Raw genomic sequence first — 15510 nt, 5'->3', positions numbered from 1 at the left:
AGTTACAAAGATGGCTTCACTTCAGAGAGATTTTCTTAATGGAATCCATTCCACCCAGAAGGTGTTCTCTCTAACAAATGGGAAACATCACTAAATTAAACCCAAAGTCTGAGCAATGGAAAGCTACATAGATGATGTCAGACATTACAAATATTATTTGTACTTGCTAGTTTACTTCAAGGGAAATTATGAGAATGACATCATAATGATGACTGACTAATTTTTATTAGTGTTTTCTCTCTGAAACTCTAGACTTATAAAGAAAAACAGCTTTTAAAATGCTGTACCTGTTATTCTTTTCTAACACTTTGTGATTTTCTTATTTGTAAAAGATATTAATATTTAAAAATACCATAGATACTATCAGCTCTTGTCCTAGTCATTTGACATGTCAAATATTTTTTGTCCAAAGGAAAAAAAAAAAAAAGTATTATTTAATGCTCATAAAAGATAGGAAATGATCACATCTTCTTTTAAATTAATTGCTGCTTGGGTTGGCCTATGAACCTATAAACTCTGCTGGAACAGTTGTAGCCAAATTTCTTTACAACAGTTTCTTACTATGGAAATGAATTATACTGATGAAGGGGTGATGACCAGCTTAGGAATAGCAATATGTTTCTTCAGTCAGCAAAGGCAAATCACAGGGTGCCACAACTTAAGAAACATCCAAAATCCTCAGAACCAGTGTAACTCTATTTTACAACAAAGAACACAGTCATCTAGCGTTGCACAAGAACTTTTTGCAAAGGTCTGTTAGGTCATTTTGCTGAGGACCTCTTACCGAGAGGTACTGTATCAGCTCCAGCTCTGCTTAGGCATTGTACATTATCTTCAGAGCTGGAGATAGCAGTAGCCAAGGAGAGCAATAGAACAGTATCTCCCACAGCAAGGCAAGAAACATTTTTCAAGCCCAGACAAAGGGCATCCCAACAGGAATGCTGTGAGAGTCATCAAGGGACTAGATAGAACAATTCAAGTCAGTAGAGACTCCGTAACTAAAACCCGGTGGGCAACACAGCCACACAAAGGCTGTTTCTTGTAGACAATTCCCCTCCTTATTTTTAGGAACCTGCCACCACCAGACCACATTCTTAGGTTTTTTTACTGAGGACAAGATTAGGTCACAATGCCAGGTAGAGACAAATCTCCATGACCATATTAGTACCTTTCTCCAAATGCTATTGTCCCATTCAGCACTGTGTTTATATTTGACCTCAAAGGCAATGGAGTTATCAAAGTGTTTATGGTTGAGCATGTTCATATGTGTTTCATGTACTAGGACTTTTGTTTATCTATAAACACTTGTTTTCACGAGAAATTAGTATTTATGGTGTCAAAGTGCTTAAACACATTAGGGTACTTAAATACCGTGCCCTAATGGAGCCTTCGTATTCATGCATTATTTTAATATGCAAAATTCGAAATGATGAATTTAGCATCAATAACTGCTGTTATATATATATAAATGCTGTTAGCATCAATGACCGGTGTATACGGCTCCAACTCCCAGCATAAAATGATGCATTTGCGGTCTCAACTCCCACGTAAATATAAATGCGTATGTGGGTGAAGTGTGCAAAGGCAAGGTTGAAAATGTGACTCCTACGGCTGAGTTCAAACCCTACTGGTAAAGCAGCTCTAGTGATTTGAGAAATTACCCCCTCTCAGTCGTCTTTGTCATTCTCTTGCCTCACCTAAGGCTGAGTAACTGTAACAGCTCCCACTTCATTTCAGTGCAAAGCAAATAAAGTTCAGTAAATAACTAAGGGGTGGTACCTTCATAGAGTGCTACAAATTTTTACTTTCAGAGAATCCAACAACATCTTGGGTAAATGATATGTATTTGAGTTCAAAGGTATTCTGAAACAAGAGGTCTAGATAGCGTCAATGGCCTCATTCATCTCAACACTGACAGAATGTTAGTTGTGGGACCGATCTGCAGAGCTCTTCTGAAGAGTTACACCACCATGAAATGGGCCTATGCAACAAAGAGTGCTCCCCTAACCAACCCCATTTGCAAATGGTTTTCAGGATAAAAATGAACAAATCATCTATAATAGATAATAAACAGCTAATCATTACATCACACATACCACATCAATTAATACAGATACATTTGTTAAACCTCTTTTATATAAGACATATTAGAGCATTCTATTTTATCAAGGATTCAAAGGGATTAGACTTTAATTTGTTATTTTAGTATACTATACCTTTAAATTGTTGACATATAAGTTGTATAAATAGAAACACTATAAATCTCTTAAAAAATGTACCATAAATTTTTTATGTATGACCTTTAAGTAACAGCAGTCTGTTGCATAACTCTGCAGGGGAAGTCACATGGTGGAAACCTCATATTTCCTTAAATTTATGGTTGTTTCTAGGTGGTCTAAAAGACTTTTTTTTTTTTTTTAAGTTCCCTCTCAAAGTCGTAATCTTAGTAAATTGTTTAATGTTTGGTCTAATGCAGGTCAATGTAAGTTCTTATTTAGATTTATAATAGGAAATATATAATGTCAGATACCAATGAAGCCTGGCTAATAAAGTCAAGGATACCAGTGTTATGTTTCATTATAATGATGTGAAGATAATGCCTTTAGCTGCATAACCACAACATTAGCTACAGACCATAAAAAAATTTTTATGAAATCTCAGGGACAGATTCATTAAGAGAAAAGTCTCGATTCCCCCCCCCCCCAATCAGAAGCATTTTTGATTGATAAATTCCCTCATCACCATTGCATCAGATCTCATTTACTGACACCAAAAGTCATGTAAACTCTGAAGTGGAGAGAATCAGCTGCCTCATGCTATCCTGTTTTGTACTAGAAAAAAAAATAAATAGTGGAGTTTGGGCATGTGCCTAAATACTTGCAGAACAAAATTTTATATTAAGGTCATTATCATTGCCATTACTTAGAGGAAATTTTACTCTTTCCTACTCCAAAGGAGTTTGGTTTATATTCAGAACAGTGTTATCAGCATCAACAGAAAAGGTCTGCTTCAAGTTAAAACATGCAAATGAATACAAGTTGCGTGAACAAGAAGAAATTATTAGTGGTTTTCCACCTCCACCGAAATCCTCAGGATCCAAAACAGGAATTTACAATGCTTGGCAGAATAAAAATTAAACCCCACTCAGAAATGTCAATATTTAAAATATGTAGTGCGACCATAATTTAATGAGTTCTTTAAAAAACACAAGCACATACACGAAATGCACATTTTTCAAAACCTTTTTTCCCCACCATTGGAATTGAACATTGTAGGCATAACAATATTAACTTATTCTATACTATAAAATAAGTTCTTTTAGGTAGTTCAAACACCATTTATTTAAGCCTTAAGATATGCAAATCAAGCCTGTGTGCACCATTTATATCCACTCATGTTCTGCTTCTGTGACTAGAAAAAAGAATTAAATTCGATGAGAAATTAAACTACAGGGACAAGAAAATCTGTGTTCACCTAAATGCTGGATGCACGTGTATGTTTAGATGTGTATGCACTGAGTATATGCATAACACATAAGCATAAACAGCTTGGAAAATTCAAGCCTTGCAGAGTCATAAATTCTCACCTGAAAGGCAGATGTGCACGTTCCACACTAGATGCAAATGAAAGCAATGCTTTGTGTACAGCCTAGCAAAGGATGAAGTAATATAACACAATTTTGTAATGAAGCTGGTACTAATAACTGATCTTCAAAGAACAAGGAATGGATTTACCATCAAGTCACATATTCGTAGTCTTATTGGCTAGCAAGCACAGCACTCAGTCCTGACGATCTGCTCAAACTTGCAGTTGCAGTGGACTCTAATGGGCTGCTGTTCGTACTTCTGGCCTGCCTGCTTCTTCAGATAGCCCGTGTCAACCTGAATGTCATCCGTCAATCAAAGATATGCAATGGTGTGCCACTAGCGTATTAATAACATTTGATTCAATAGGCTTTGCTCATCCTGCCCAAAGATCTCAGGTGCTATGCATGTTCAATGCATACTAAAAAAAGAATGGAAAATGAAAAAATCAAAATGGCCACCTTAATTTTCCATCTTTTTTGGCATTGTGCCTTCTGGGTAAGCACTAAAGCAACGAATACATGTTAAATAAATGTCTCCAGCAGTGCTTAGCAGTGATAAGAATAATCTTGTTCAAGTATTTAAAAAATCTGCTGAAAAACAAATGAAGACCAAGATACAATGACAGTTTACTGTCATCATATGAGCATTGCTCAGTTAAGGAACAGGTAATTTGTATAATGAATGTCTTTGAACCTGGAACAGGGTTAATCCAGGATCCTGACAGACATGAAAGACTAGCAAACCTTTTATCTTCTCAGTAATTGTAAAAGAGCATTTAGAGCCTGAACTTAAGAGAAAGGACGATAGTACTAAAGGCTAGTTTGGAGAAGAAGTCAAATGTGCACCAAAAAGAGAGCCTGGAACTTTTTCCTGTCCATGCAAGGCATTCATTAGCCTCACAAATAACAGAAAAATCAGCAGTGCTGGGGCTTTCACAAGTAGATGAGGGTGTCAAGGGAGAGGCAAAAATCCATCCCGCAGGCAGCGAGTCTCAGGAACCTCAGAATGCTGGCAATGGCTTCGTTAGAAACCAGAGAGCCTTCCTATGCCAAGAACAGACACTAAAATCTCAGACAGTTAATGCAAGAACAGGATAGAGAGGAGTGAGAATATTCTGAGATTTTGAAAACATACTCTTACCAAGTGTGGACTGAAAGGTTCTCAGGAAGGGCCAAATGAAATATTCCATTTCAGTGTTGACATTCTTTTAACTAAAACTAATTTCTAAACTGAAAACAACTCACTGAAATAATCCAAATTCCCAATTTTACAAATATTAGAACTGGCTGCTTCAACAATTTCAAAACTATTTTACTTTTTTCCCCCAACATACAACACGTGTCACAAGCAAACCTCCCTTTCTATCAGGGAACACATTGGCTTAGACAAATCAGCATTTTCAAATACTGCCTTTATTCAGAAAGCTCCTGGCCATTTATACTGAAGACATTTTTCATAGTGATTTACTGGTTGTCTTAGGACAAATGAATTCTGAAGTTCTAAGTCTGCATCAGCTATTGACGCACACAAACATATTCCTCTAATTATTCCATATGCATGCAATGCCTCACCCTATTTCATTTTTATAACTGTGCATGCTTAACGCATTCCTTCTTTGCAATGTCCAAAACTATCTTTGCATTCTCAACAAGAAACATATTTCTCATTCACACATCTTGGGCCAAACCCAGATGGTATTCGTTTCCTACAAGGGTATTTCCTGTATGTCTGAATTGTCAACACGGCTGTGGATTGCCATCATTCTCCTCTTATATACAGATTCTAGTCATGAAGAGCAAACCGTATATCCTCCACCACCCTGGTTTTTCCACTTGGCACATTTCATAAAAATATTCATGTCTCTCTTCAAATTATTAATATTTTTTCACTATGTCAGTTGAGAGGTAAAGATGAGATCAAGCACAAAAATGCTTGAATATTTTAGCTTCCTCCGGTGTTCGCAAAATGTCTGTGGAAAAATCTGGCTTTCTCTGGATTTATTTACTCCTCCTTTTCAGATAGCCGGCAAATTACATATATATTTTTAAGACTTACTGAAAGAACTCAAACTATTTGATTACTTGAGTCAGCATTTGAAACCCAAGCTGTTGCTTAACTGCAGCAGTGCGGATAAGTTGCACGCTAGCCTTTCTGCCCTCGAGCTGCTCAGCTCCTGAGGCACCGTGAGGCTGAAGGGGTTGGCAAAGTACCAGTGAGAAAAACGCTTGGGCAGTATCAGAGAATTCAAACACGTTTTTCTTCCCAGCTCCTCTTCAGCGCTCTTTCAGAAATATATTTCTGACACAGGTACAAAACATGACACACATGCACAGTTTTTGTTGAAAAAAATGCAATAATAGCATTTTCAGATTTTTCTAGCTGCCTTTGTATGAGGACTCCAACAAGTGCAGTCCTTATATTTCAAACAGTTTGATTTTGGATAACAAACACACTTCCAATGCTCATGCTCACATGTGGAAGCTTAAAACTCAGTAGCAGATGCTGGACCTCTAAATTGATTTTCTGTTTGCATTTGTGCCAATAAGACAGGACTGTTTACTGTTTGGAACAATTGAATGGACAAAGAACATAGGTATAAACAACTGGAGTAAATTGGAGTAAATAGACATAACATAGTTGTCTAGCCTTCATCCAGTAAATCTGTTGCATGTCTACTGGTAAAATGTTGAAGGATACTTAGAGAGCTTCTAAGAATACAAATTCTGATTTTGCCTATTACGTTTAGCATAGTCATCTAGTGAGAAAACCAGCAACATATGCAATCAGCATTTGCTTTGAAGATATGACACATCATTATCAAAACTATGCTGAATGCTGATGCTAAATATAGGCCGAAATATGCCTCTCCATGCATCCAGATTTCAGAGTCCAAAAGTTCTTTGGATATTAGGGAATAGAATAGCATTTGCTTTATCTCTAGAATTTGCACACAGATTCTTCAGCAACTGAAAAATGGTGACGTGTTCCCATCTTTCGGTGCCTGCAGGCAAGCCTCACACTCTACATGGTGGCTCTGCCTTCAGGAGAGAATCCCAGACAAGACGATAGTTGGAATATAAGCATTAATTACCGTTCACCTTTCATATGCTTCCTGTCTCTGTCCTGTGTTTTTATGTCACCTGAACTTCTGTCCTTCAAGTCGTCTCCTACTCCCCTACCAAAAACCATTCACATAATATGATTTTCCAGTTTCTTAAAATACGAAGAAAAGGCAATTTGAAATATCTTGCAGAAAACACTTTAGAACCTTTACTAAGTACCTAGACTAAAGCTAGGAATCTGCTAAAGAAATAGGCTTCAGTGAAGAAGAGTAGCTTTATATTTTACAGTGAAGATTAGTATGATTTTGACAAGCCACTGAATGACTCTTCTCTTAAAACAGTGACAGAGCCAGGCTCATAGGGCCCACAGTTTAATCTCAGTTATGTTGCAAACAAGAATGACCACCATAGTAACGCCTGGGGAGAAAACACAAATGGTGAGGACTGAATGAAACGCCTCTAGTCCTTTATTACCCTTTGGCAAAAGGTATCCTGTTTAAGGTGTGCATTTTCTCTTTTTTTTGTTTTTTTTGCAAGATGCAGACTGCTAGCAACGTATCTTTAGCACTGGCTGAGCAAATTTTAATATCCATTAGCACGCAGACAACAGTAAAGACCTGGGGACCAATCTAAGTGGAAACCTGTAACTGTTTTTCCTTCAAGCTGGGTGAAGTTTGCTGCTCTCTCCCCTTGCCCCACAATATTTAAATACGTAGTTCACGTGAATGTAACATTCCCCTTGCAACCAGAAAAAGCAACTATCTGCTTTAATAGACAACAGTTCACTACTGAGAGCCAAAGGAGGAAAGCAGAATTGTGGGTAAGACAGAGTCATGTCATCAGGGCATCTTTCCATTTGCATCTCTCTTTTTTGAAACTAGTTATTTTTTAATGCCTACAATTAGACAGATCAACATTTCTGGTTTTAATTTTATGCAGAGAGTATGATAATTACTGTTATTCTGTTCTGAATTATATCCCTAAATTATATGGAAAGTGGTCACGGTAAAACAGCATGAATTTGTTTTCAATTATCGGAGTATAGAATTTGTTGTAGGTTGGTTCATTTTACATAAGCACTGTCAAATTTGCTATGTGTCACCATACATCCTCTTTTTTTTCCCTCTCTCAGCACAAAAAAAAAGTCTTACAGCTCATTTTAAAGTGCTGTAGACTTTTTTGTGGACATTTATGAAAAGTCTTAATTTAGCAGCCCAGGGAGATCTTTGCACCACAGTAAGATTTTAGTTTTCCACAGCATATTTTTATCTTTAGCAATGACAAAAGCTGCAGTGATTGACTGAAATGTCATGCCATATAAAAGCAACTTACATACTGAATTATAATTCTTAAAGTCTTTTGACAACTCTCTGCCATTAGATCTGTATTTTAACAAAAAAGAATAATTTTATGAGACATGCTACTGAAAAATAAAAATATGTTTTATATACATAGTCAAGGAATGAGAGCATGAGAAAACCAGAGGAGCTGTCTGAGGGGACCACAGTCAAATTAGAGCATTGATTCATTTGTATTGTTTGTGTGTTTACAGAAAAATAATGTTACATAGCACTAAAATAGGGTCTAAGTTAAAAATCATTCTTGATTTGAAGAGGTAAAGTCACAGTTTTGGTGAATGAAAAAGGGATCATTAGTCTCTTGTCATCATGTCATGTGTTTGTGAATGTTAATGTAAGGTAGCCTGTTCTCTTTGGGATATCATCTGAACCAATTTTATTGGACAGCCCACCGAAAGAGAGTTGTAAAATTTGCCTTTATCACAGAAGTGGCATGGAAAGGTGGGTAAAGCTTAAAAGCAACAGAAAGAAGGAGAAAAAATACAGAGGCCATCAAGTCTATTCTCCCTATTAATGAAGGATTTTCATGGTCAGTAAATTTCTTAGCACTTACTGCATTCTCGTTCACTTGAAGGAAGCTTTCTCGCTTTCCTAGAAGGCTAATTCCACCACACAATAGACCTCAAACCAATGGAGCTGAACAGCTGTCAGGAGAGGACAGTCTATAATGGAAGCATGCTGAAGAGGAACAGTATGGGAGAGCAGATATGCCAAATAAATAAATAAGTAAAGACCAGAAGGTGGAGGCATGCCAGGGAAATAAGAAGGAGCCTGCTTATTTTTTACCTTCCCTTAGTGGCCTCCGCTGGTGAACCACTCACTGAATTGCTGGTGGAATGTAAAGCTTCCTTGAAAATAAATCCAGCTGGGGACAGAGGTGGAATCACCACCTGTGTTCCCAGAGGATGAATGCTGCTTACAGCTCAAGAGGCCTCTGTGGTGCAGGAAAGCGTGTAATTCACACCTTCTTGAGCCAGCTTTACTGAATGCAATAATCATCTGGTCTTTATTTGAATCTCCCTCTTCCGGGACTGATTTCCACTGTCTTCTGTTATTCCAATTCTCCTAAAGTAGTGCAGTACATAAAGTTTCTCCGTCCAGATGCAGACCTCACATGGGCTCATGGCCACCTCCTTGCAAGCACACTCACGGTCGTATGTCACTCTGCCCAAAACCTCTCAATTATTGGCTGGCTCTTGACAGTCTCAGAGCTTTTAGCTGCTTCTAACCAATAATTGGGAGAGTTGTCAAAGCAGGATTCATGTCTTACTAGAAGAGTGTGAAGGAGGCAAGCTGTGGGTTTGTGTTGGGTTGGTATCTGCATTTATAAGTTTCATATACTTTCTTTAGGAGGACGGGAAGAAAGAATTGTATTATCAGGGGACGAGGATTGTCATTTGGATTAAACTAAAGACTTGCCCAGCAGAACAGCAAAATCTGGAGTTGAGGAATTAAAAAAATAAGTACAGAGGACTAGGACTAAAAGTGAAAGGTCCTGCATTTAGTGACTGGTGTCTTCAAAGGACTGTGAAGGTAAGGAAAAGAAAAAATGATCAAGGCCATGTCAAAATTTTGTCTTTGCTGCAACAGAAATAAGAAGAAAAAAAGAATTAGTTTAAGTTCCAGTGCTATCTTTAGATCTCAAACCATTTTTATTTCTTTCTGTTCAAGTTATGGCCACTCCAGAGTTCTTTTGCTGGAAAACTATTCTGCATAATAAATATGTGTGTGTAATTCCTGTGAATAGGTACTCTGACTTTTCCCCAAGTACAGAGAAGCCCCCTTCAAAATCCATGCGGAACAGGTCTTATGAATCACTTTCTTACTACCTTTTGATAGGTCTGACTTTTGGACCCACTGGGCACTAAAGGAGTGGAACGTCATTACTTTATTGTGTGTTCAGTTGTCCTGTGAAAAAAAAAGAGCATTTAAATATCACTGCAAGCATCAGGGCAGACAACTTTGTGATGGGTGCACTTTGGCCATCGATGATTTTCAGCCAGATTCTGCCCTGCACCCAAGTGAACAAAAACCACCTCTGACTTCAGTAGGATTTGTACTTAAATTCCAAGTAAGAGTATGGCTCTCCAAGTGTTTTTCCTGTATAAATTCAATTGTAAAGCATTTCTCTATCTAGAGTTATTTTTAAGCGAAGTATTAAAATAGTGCCTTTGTTAAAATCAATAAAAAATACTGAAAATGTTCTTAAAAAATCCTTAGATAATCACAAAGCCCTTTACAAACTAGAAAGAAAAAATAAGAAGCTTTGCAGCACAACAGCAAAAAGGAAATGCTTTGGAGATAGGGTCTAGTATGTATACTATACTGAGCCATGACATCAGTGTAATTGTTTTCCCCTAAGGTGAATGTCTTATGTTACAAATTCTTCCCTTACCAGAGGCCTCAGGCCCCACAGATGTTCTGATAGCAAAGCATTTGAGTTCTGAAGACCCAAGAGGTCTATAGGAGCTCTATTCCTATGCCATACCTCTAGCCCAATCAGTTTCTGGTTTTCTCATTCTGTATTTGTTGTCTCCTTTCACCTGTCAGAGGCACTTCCCCCCTGTGTTTCTCAAAGTAGTCGATGCAGCTTTGAAAGGCAAGGTGTGCCCTCGCAGCAGACCTTTTGCTGGTTTCTGCTTCTGCTGTAGTCAAGTTTCTGTCCTGCGCTGGGACCAAATTTCCAAAACGTGTCGATTAAACAAACACTTCCCGCTGAGAAAAATACCTGACATTGATCGTCAGCCCTACACTAAGATCCGGTAAAGGAAGGTTCAAATAAGCAAAGATTCTTTTGGATCTCCTAATTAGAAATCCCCTTCTGAAGGGTTCATATGGTACTGCCCGATAAGAGATTTTAGATGTTCCATGACCCCTGACCCCATGTTTTTTACAAATAAATCTCCTTAAGATCAAACACATGGTAACGCGTATTAGTTATGGTATTTATTGCATAGGAAATAAACTAAATTAAGGGTGATCACACTACCTCAAAAAGTTACCCAGCATTTGCTCTGTAATAATAAATGAAAACAAACGATATAAAGACATTACATTAAAGTTAATATTTTAAATCACAAATGACTGTTGGCTATACATATTTTAAGCACAACCTGTTTTAAAAAAAGGTTGCTACTAATTTCCAACATGAGAGTGGGATTGCCCAGATCAAAAAGCTGTTAAGTATAAATACCACTATTTTATATAAGTGAGTGAATTGTGAAATCAATTTTAAAGGAAAACTCAGAATCTGCTACCTATATTGTTTACTATTAAGCCACACAGAGTAATGGAAATAAATAGTCATGTCTGGTTTTGCTTACTAAAATTAATTACTATTAAGGTTACATAATTAAGGGTCATGCTTACAATATGACCTATTTTAAATGAAATAGTTAACAATATCAGTTAAGGCATTCCTATGTATTTCTCTATATTTACTATAGGAAATAATACATATATTGACGAAATGACAGCATGTCTTAAAAATAACTGCAGCATGCTTCTGTATTATAGAAAAAGTATAACACCTTAATAATATAATAATACTTCTGTATATAATATCAGAGATATATCAGAGTACATTTGGAAACACATAGATTGAGAGTAGAGCCCACTTCTAAGGAGTGCTTACATGAAAATAGCACCCCTATAAAAATCACATGCAACAGTTACTCCTCTTAGTGTTAGTCAAAATACAAAGTGGATCATGTTGTGCAGTTGTTTCAGGTTTTTACAAGTGTAAATATATTACAACAGAAATTAGAATGCAAAAAGAAGTATTAAAAATATATTTCAGTTGAGAACACTTACAGGTGTAATATACTTTTAAGAATGCTTACTGCTGTAATATACTTTTAGAACTGACATAATGTACCTAACCCACCATTTAAAAATGAAAAGTAAAGGAATACTTTAATGCATACAATTAATCTTTACTTGGCTTTGTAGTGACTTAATATAATTCTGATTAAATTATTGTCATGCTTGTGGTCCTAAACTAGACCAAACTGGTTTTTAAAGGAATGTTTTTTCTTTTACAGAACTCCTTAGCTGAAGCTTATAATCTGGCCCAAGGAAAATCAGTTTTGAAACAAGCGTAGTATTGGTGCAAAACGTGCAATTACCGCGAGTAGAAGACAGGAGCGTTGAAGCTAAAGAGCTGCATAGGCAGACATTGGAAGTGTGAGCTTCCAGGTTTAGTTACGATAGAGATTTCACATTGGCCCCAGCCCACAGTATATTTAGGTAATTGACACTCATTTCAGCCAACCATCATTCTTTGTCTTCAACAGACATCCCAACAGAATACAAAGATTCGTCTCATTCTTCTTGCCCTTCCTTATACAACTGACAAATGTTAATGGTTATTCCATCAAACTATGTAGTGCAGAATCTCATACAAGCTACTATGTCATCTACAGTTTGTTGGTGCTGGTTTCATCTAAGGGCAAACTTAAAAAGAAAAGGATGTCAAGAAGTTATTAAGCTACCAAGAGAAAGATATAGATACTGGACGCGTGGTATCTACAAGACAAGACTATAAAGCCTGGGATGCTGGTTTCACAGTAGACATCAAAAGTCCATTGATAAAAATTTAAAGTGAGGATTATTCTATAGGTAAAATCTGAAATTTGGTACATAATTATTCAGTTTGACTACCAAAATGACTGCTTGTAAGGGGATTTGCTGGATATCTCTCGATTTACTCCACAACATAAGAGACATAACACTATAGAAAACTATATACTTTCTGGCACCATAAAGATCATTTCAAAAGCTGTGGAAGTTGTGGCAGTGATTTCATTGGAAACAGTTAGAGATAAAGCTGAAAGTACACATGAACAATTGTTTTCCAAAACCAGAAAAATATGTATGGAAAAATGCAGCTGGATTTCTAGTTGATCGTAAGCCAACTAATGGCTTGATGCTGCACTGATTTCAGCATCTTAGAGGATATTTCCAAAGTTTTTATGAAATGCAAGAGTAAATAGACTTTTCAGAACATAGTGTGTCTGGCTCACTTTGAAAAACAGAAAGCAGTGAGACTTTTCAGGAAGCAATAGATACATTATAGATCCCAATAGATAAAAACAAAGTAAGTAATACATTGCAGTCTAATAGAATCATGCAAGATAGCAGTTAGTAGAAATACTGGCCTGATCCTATGAATACAATGACCATACTTCTTCTCTCGCAGGTTTCATTCATTTGTCAAATTCTTGCTTCATGTGTACTTCTTTAAAACCTCTTAATTTAATTTTCACCTGTTTATGCTTTCAACGACTTCACTTGCACACTGAGACTGCTCCCATGGCATCAAGTGCTAAATAAAATCTTCACCTTACTAACAGAAAGATCTTTTCTTACTAATACTTTCAATATCTCACCTTGAATGGCAGGCCTGGTGTGACTCATTGACATTCCTGGGCCCTTAAATGAGTTGAACCCATCTCTCAGGAGAAGAAATAGGACTGTCTTTGTCTGGGCACAACAGATAGAATCATTCATCAGGAATCTTTGAGATATGCCTTACTGTTCCCAAAGCAACTGATTTGCCTCCCTTTGCTTCAGACTTTATCAGAGCAACTTGGTCAAAACTCTTAGAAACTCATACAATAATATCTACAATCGGTTCAGGCTCAGCTGCAGAATTATGTTTGGCTCGTAAAGGAGAAAGAGCTAGATTACCAGTCCCTTCATCCATGATGACTGCAACTGATTTGGCAGCTCTAACCAGACTTTCAAAACTAACCTCTCCGATAACCTCCTGAAACTAAATTTTTCTAGCAAACAAACTAGCAAAATTTGGCTGCCTCTAAATGAGCAGGATCCAGATTTCATTGTACAACTCTCTTTGTATGGAAATCTCTTGACCTATTTACATCTCCATTTCTGACTCAGGTTTCTCTTTGGTGGTTGTGATTAAAAAGGAAGTATGGCAATCACGTCGAATTAAAATAAATTAAAGCTGTGCACTTTCCCAATTAGGCCTTTTGTGGGACGTCTTTCAACAGGAAGACAGGCCCATCCATCATTCTGAATTGCAAATACATTTTCAAAGCTTCATTCTCTCTTATAATTTAAAATTTCATAATTAGTTATCATGGGTGTGGTTAGAGTTGCAAAACGTTGTCTCCTTATGGGTGCAGAGCTGGAGCACTTGAATCTACAACAGAGTCACTAGTTTTGAAAGGCAAACCCCGAGTTAAACTCCAAAACAACTATCAGCTTGTGAATAATCACATAGATGAATTGAATTTGAATCGTGTATTATGTGCTCTGTTTATTTCTATGCCTCAGCTTCTCTCCCCCTCAACTTAATCTAAGTTTTATTCTTCATTTATACAAATACAATTTTAGGCATAGCAATATTACATACATTTTTAGAAGCCAAAGAGAAAATTGCCTTCTATTTAAGTACACAGGGTATTTGCATTGTCACAGTACATTACATGGATTTGATGCTTAACATATAACTGTACTAATCTTTGTGGCAAACGTAATAACAAAAGTAAGTTGTTCGGAGATTTTTCTATTTTTATTTTAAAAAATAACAAAAACCTTTCCATTGAAGGACCACATGTAAAACTATGGTTTCTCTGCACAGAGACCAAGGCTGCTTATTACCTACAGTATCCTAGCTATGATGAACAGACCACCATAGTTGTGACAACTGATGTTGCTGCCTCCAGGGTAAAACAAAGGTTTACATATTACACAAGCAATTTAACTGTTTTCTAAACATATTGCCAAGACAGTGGGAGTTGGCAGCCAGCACTGTGTTTTAGGTTTTGGATACTTGGATTAGAAGTGACTGCTGATTATAGACCTTTTTATTTGTCTTCTACGAATTACAAGCAACCTAGTAACCCAGCAAAGAATCCTTCACAGTACTTAAACTTGTCTTCATGGCTTCCCAAAGATTACATACACAAATCACTCCACAAAAGTGGTGTAAGAGACTTGTGCATAGATAACTACATAAGACAATTGTCTTGTTCTAACTCTTAAAGAGTTCTCCAAAGTGAAATGTTTTATAATCCTTTTTGTGCAGTAGTCAGGAAAGAAATAAAAGAGTTTGGGCAAAGATTATCCACAAGAAAGAAACTTTTTTTTGGGGGGTTCCAGCTGAAACACAATAAAGAACATAATTAACTTCACAATTCTTTGTGTTTTTCATTTGACTGCAGGGAGGAGATGAAAGAGGACTGTTAAGCCTTGCATTCCATCCCAATTACAAGAAAAATGGAAAGCTGTATGTGTCTTATACCACCAACCAAGAACGGTGGGCTATTGGACCTCATGACCACATCCTTAGGGTTGTAGAATACACAGTGTCCAGGTATCAGTAGAAGTCTAAAATTCACAAATTCTGTATTTCTCAGCAACCTTGTCATTTTAGTATTTCCCATTTCTAAAATGAACTGTCAGATTTACAATGTGTATACTTGGGCACTTGCAGAAAAACTATTGCTGATTTTATTTCAAACAGTAGTTTTG

General features: G+C 36.8%; 1 protein-coding gene across 3 annotated transcripts in view; it reads left to right on the top strand.

Annotated features, from left to right (window-relative positions):
- The window catches only part of HHIP (hedgehog interacting protein), an 81757-nt gene that overhangs the window by 37991 nt on the left and 28256 nt on the right, over positions 1–15510 (top strand). For all 3 annotated transcript variants that reach the window (XM_054825316.1, XM_054825317.1, XM_054825318.1), the window contains exon 5: positions 15201–15352. In XM_054825316.1, the coding sequence (XP_054681291.1) occupies positions 15201–15352 (152 nt within the window). The remainder of the gene's footprint in view (positions 1–15200; positions 15353–15510) is intronic.

Source organism: Grus americana, chromosome 4 (genome assembly GCF_028858705.1).
Source record: "Grus americana isolate bGruAme1 chromosome 4, bGruAme1.mat, whole genome shotgun sequence".
Classification (NCBI taxonomy): domain Eukaryota; kingdom Metazoa; phylum Chordata; class Aves; order Gruiformes; family Gruidae; genus Grus; species Grus americana.
This window is presented reverse-complemented; position numbering and strand designations above follow the sequence as displayed.